This window comes from Triticum aestivum, chromosome 7D, assembly GCF_018294505.1.
Source record: "Triticum aestivum cultivar Chinese Spring chromosome 7D, IWGSC CS RefSeq v2.1, whole genome shotgun sequence".
Lineage (NCBI taxonomy): Eukaryota > Viridiplantae > Streptophyta > Magnoliopsida > Poales > Poaceae > Triticum > Triticum aestivum.
The window spans coordinates 561,039,704-561,042,075 of record NC_057814.1 but is presented as its reverse complement, the minus strand read 5'-3'; the positions used below and the strand labels follow the sequence as shown (position 1 = coordinate 561,042,075).

At 51.2% G+C, this 2,372-nt stretch overlaps 1 protein-coding gene across 1 annotated transcript; it reads left to right on the top strand.

Moving 5' to 3' along the window:
• The first annotated feature begins 310 nt into the window (after positions 1–310).
• On the top strand, positions 311–1,534 carry LOC123169555 (uncharacterized). Its single transcript, XM_044587422.1, has one exon. It carries the CDS (start codon positions 561–563, stop codon positions 1,230–1,232), a length of 672 nt encoding a protein of 223 aa, XP_044443357.1. The 5' UTR covers positions 311–560; the 3' UTR covers positions 1,233–1,534.
• The last annotated feature ends 838 nt before the right edge of the window (positions 1,535–2,372 follow it).

The following is a 2,372-nucleotide window of genomic DNA, read 5'->3' as shown; positions in this document are numbered from 1 at the left end:
TGGGTTTTTCCCCTCATTTCGATATTTTTCTTTGCATGTGCAGTGAATCTAGTTTGTAGACATTCTATTTTTGCCGCAGAATATTCTTCACGGCGGTTAACAGTTGACACAAGCCACGACTTGCATGCGCAATGACAATTCGCCCACGCGCTCCAAACATGGAGATCGTGGTTACCCGGGTAGTGTTTTAAGCCGAAATGCAGCCTGGCACTCGCTAATTTAGAGGCTGCAAGCAACGTGCGGTTGCTTCCCTGACAGGCAATTTAGGGCAACAAGTCTCGCACAGATACCCTCCTCCTCCCCCCAACCTTGGCATATGCTTAGCTAGCTCGATCGCCCGCGCCTTAAACCATTTCAAATACTTCGCTTCCATCCGCCTTCTTCTTCCATTCCGTCTCCTCCCCATATCCATGGACCAAATCAATCCCGCCATTTCCATTCTACGCCTGAAGTGGTAGTGTTGTCCAATTCATTCAAGCTACGTGAGCGGTAGCTTCAAGCAACTGCATGCATGCACAAACGCTAAATAGACGTCAAGATCGCGCGTTCTCCTGGCAACCATGCTGCGCGTGAACCTTCGACTACCTGTGGGCGCGATGCTGCAGCGCGTACCCGTATCTGCCCTCCTCGTCGACAAGGCGATGGCAATGGCAATGCCAACGGTGGCGACGGGAGGCGACTACCGGGCGCGGCGGAGCGTGCACGGCGGAGGGGACTCGCCGAGCAAGTGGAGGAAGCCGGAGGCGGGGCGCCTGAAGCTCAACTTCGACGGGTCCTCCAGGCACGCGTCACAGAGCGCGAGCATCGGCGGCGTGTACCGGGATCACAAGGGCGAGTTCGTGCTGGGCTACGCGGAGCCGATCGGCGCCGCGACGAGCTCCGTGGCCGAGCTCGCCGCGCTCCGGCGCGGGCTGGAGCTGGCGCTGGAGAACGGGTGGAGCGGCGTCTGGGTCGAGGGCGACGACTTGTCGGCCGTGGAAGCCGCGCGGGGGAGCCACAGGCGCCCGCGCCTGGGCAGGGCGGAGGAGGACCTGAGGCTGTGGAAGGAGATCGCCGAGCTGCTCCCGCTGCTCGGCGATGACATGGCCGTGTCGCACGTGCGCCGGGGAGGGAACAGGGTGGCGCACGGGTTCGCCAAGCTCGGGCACAGCGTGCCGCGGCCGCGTGTGTGGCGCGGCGTGCCGCCCGCCGAGGTGCTCAAGTACATTCAGCGGGACGCCGGCAGGAAATAGTGCGCATGGAAATGTTTGTGGATACATTACTCTGGTCGTGATCTCTCTGTTGGTGAGAGAGATCACGCATGCTCGCAGATCAATGCTAACTTACGTATTGATGTGATGGTTAAAGTATGTAATCGTGTCATACAAAATCTCCGGATAGTTTTCCTTGTATAGGTGCCTTGGAGATCAAGTTGTAATCCTATAACTACTAACCTTTGATTGTCTCACCTAGGCTAGGCGTCCACTCTTATATTCTAGTGGACTGAGAATTGTAAATTTATTCACGCAAATCTAAAAATACATTAATTGTGTTATAGAAATTGTGTATCTAGTAGTATAAAAAAATGTGTTATCTCAGCAGATTTTACTAATACGTTCACACAAATCGTCACCGTGATATAACAAATCCTTCATCTAGTGCAAAAATTTATTTTATTCTAAGAGTTCAGAAAAATAAATAAGAACCTTAAATGAGACGCGACTGGAGTAGTACGAATAGTAGCTCTTCCAAATTGCATGTGATGCCGACTACTTCATACTCCACATGGCTCATGGCCATTTCATTTGGTCACTAGTGTCTAAGAAGGTGAGGAGAGATAATTTCATGTTGTGGAATGCACATATCTTGGAGATCAAGTTTTTTTTTGAGAGAGAACGTCGGCTTTATCGATCACATAACGATGTTACACAGAGTCTTCCGGATACAATCCGGAGCAGAATGAAAAACAACAAGACTAGAAGAGTTTTTACAAAACTTAGCTAATAAATGAGCCGCTACATTAAGTTGCCGACGAACATGCTTGAACACTGCCGAAATAAAGCCACGAGAAGCAAGTTTGATTTCTTTAACAACTGAACCAATGCCTGAGCGATCATGTCCAGAGTATCTTCCGCACTAGCAATTGGCGGTAAGAGGCAAAGATAACCTTGGTGAAACCTTCATCTCTGGCCAGGTACACTGCCCTCCTTAGAGCAAGGGTCTCTGCCAATTTTGGTTCCAGGGCACCTTGAATGGGCTCGCTACAAGCCGCTATGGAGTTACCATCATGATCCAAAGCGACCACACTGGTACCTGACATATTAGTCTCTGAAAAAATCGCAACATCTAAATTGATGACAATCGACCCTGACGGCGATGGAGTCCAAGTGGAA

Bases quoted from the DNA above. Each gene is read 5' to 3' on its own strand.
- LOC123169555 (XM_044587422.1), top strand. From the start codon at position 561: ATGCTGCGCGTGAACCTTCGACTACCTGTGGGCGCGATGCTGCAGCGC.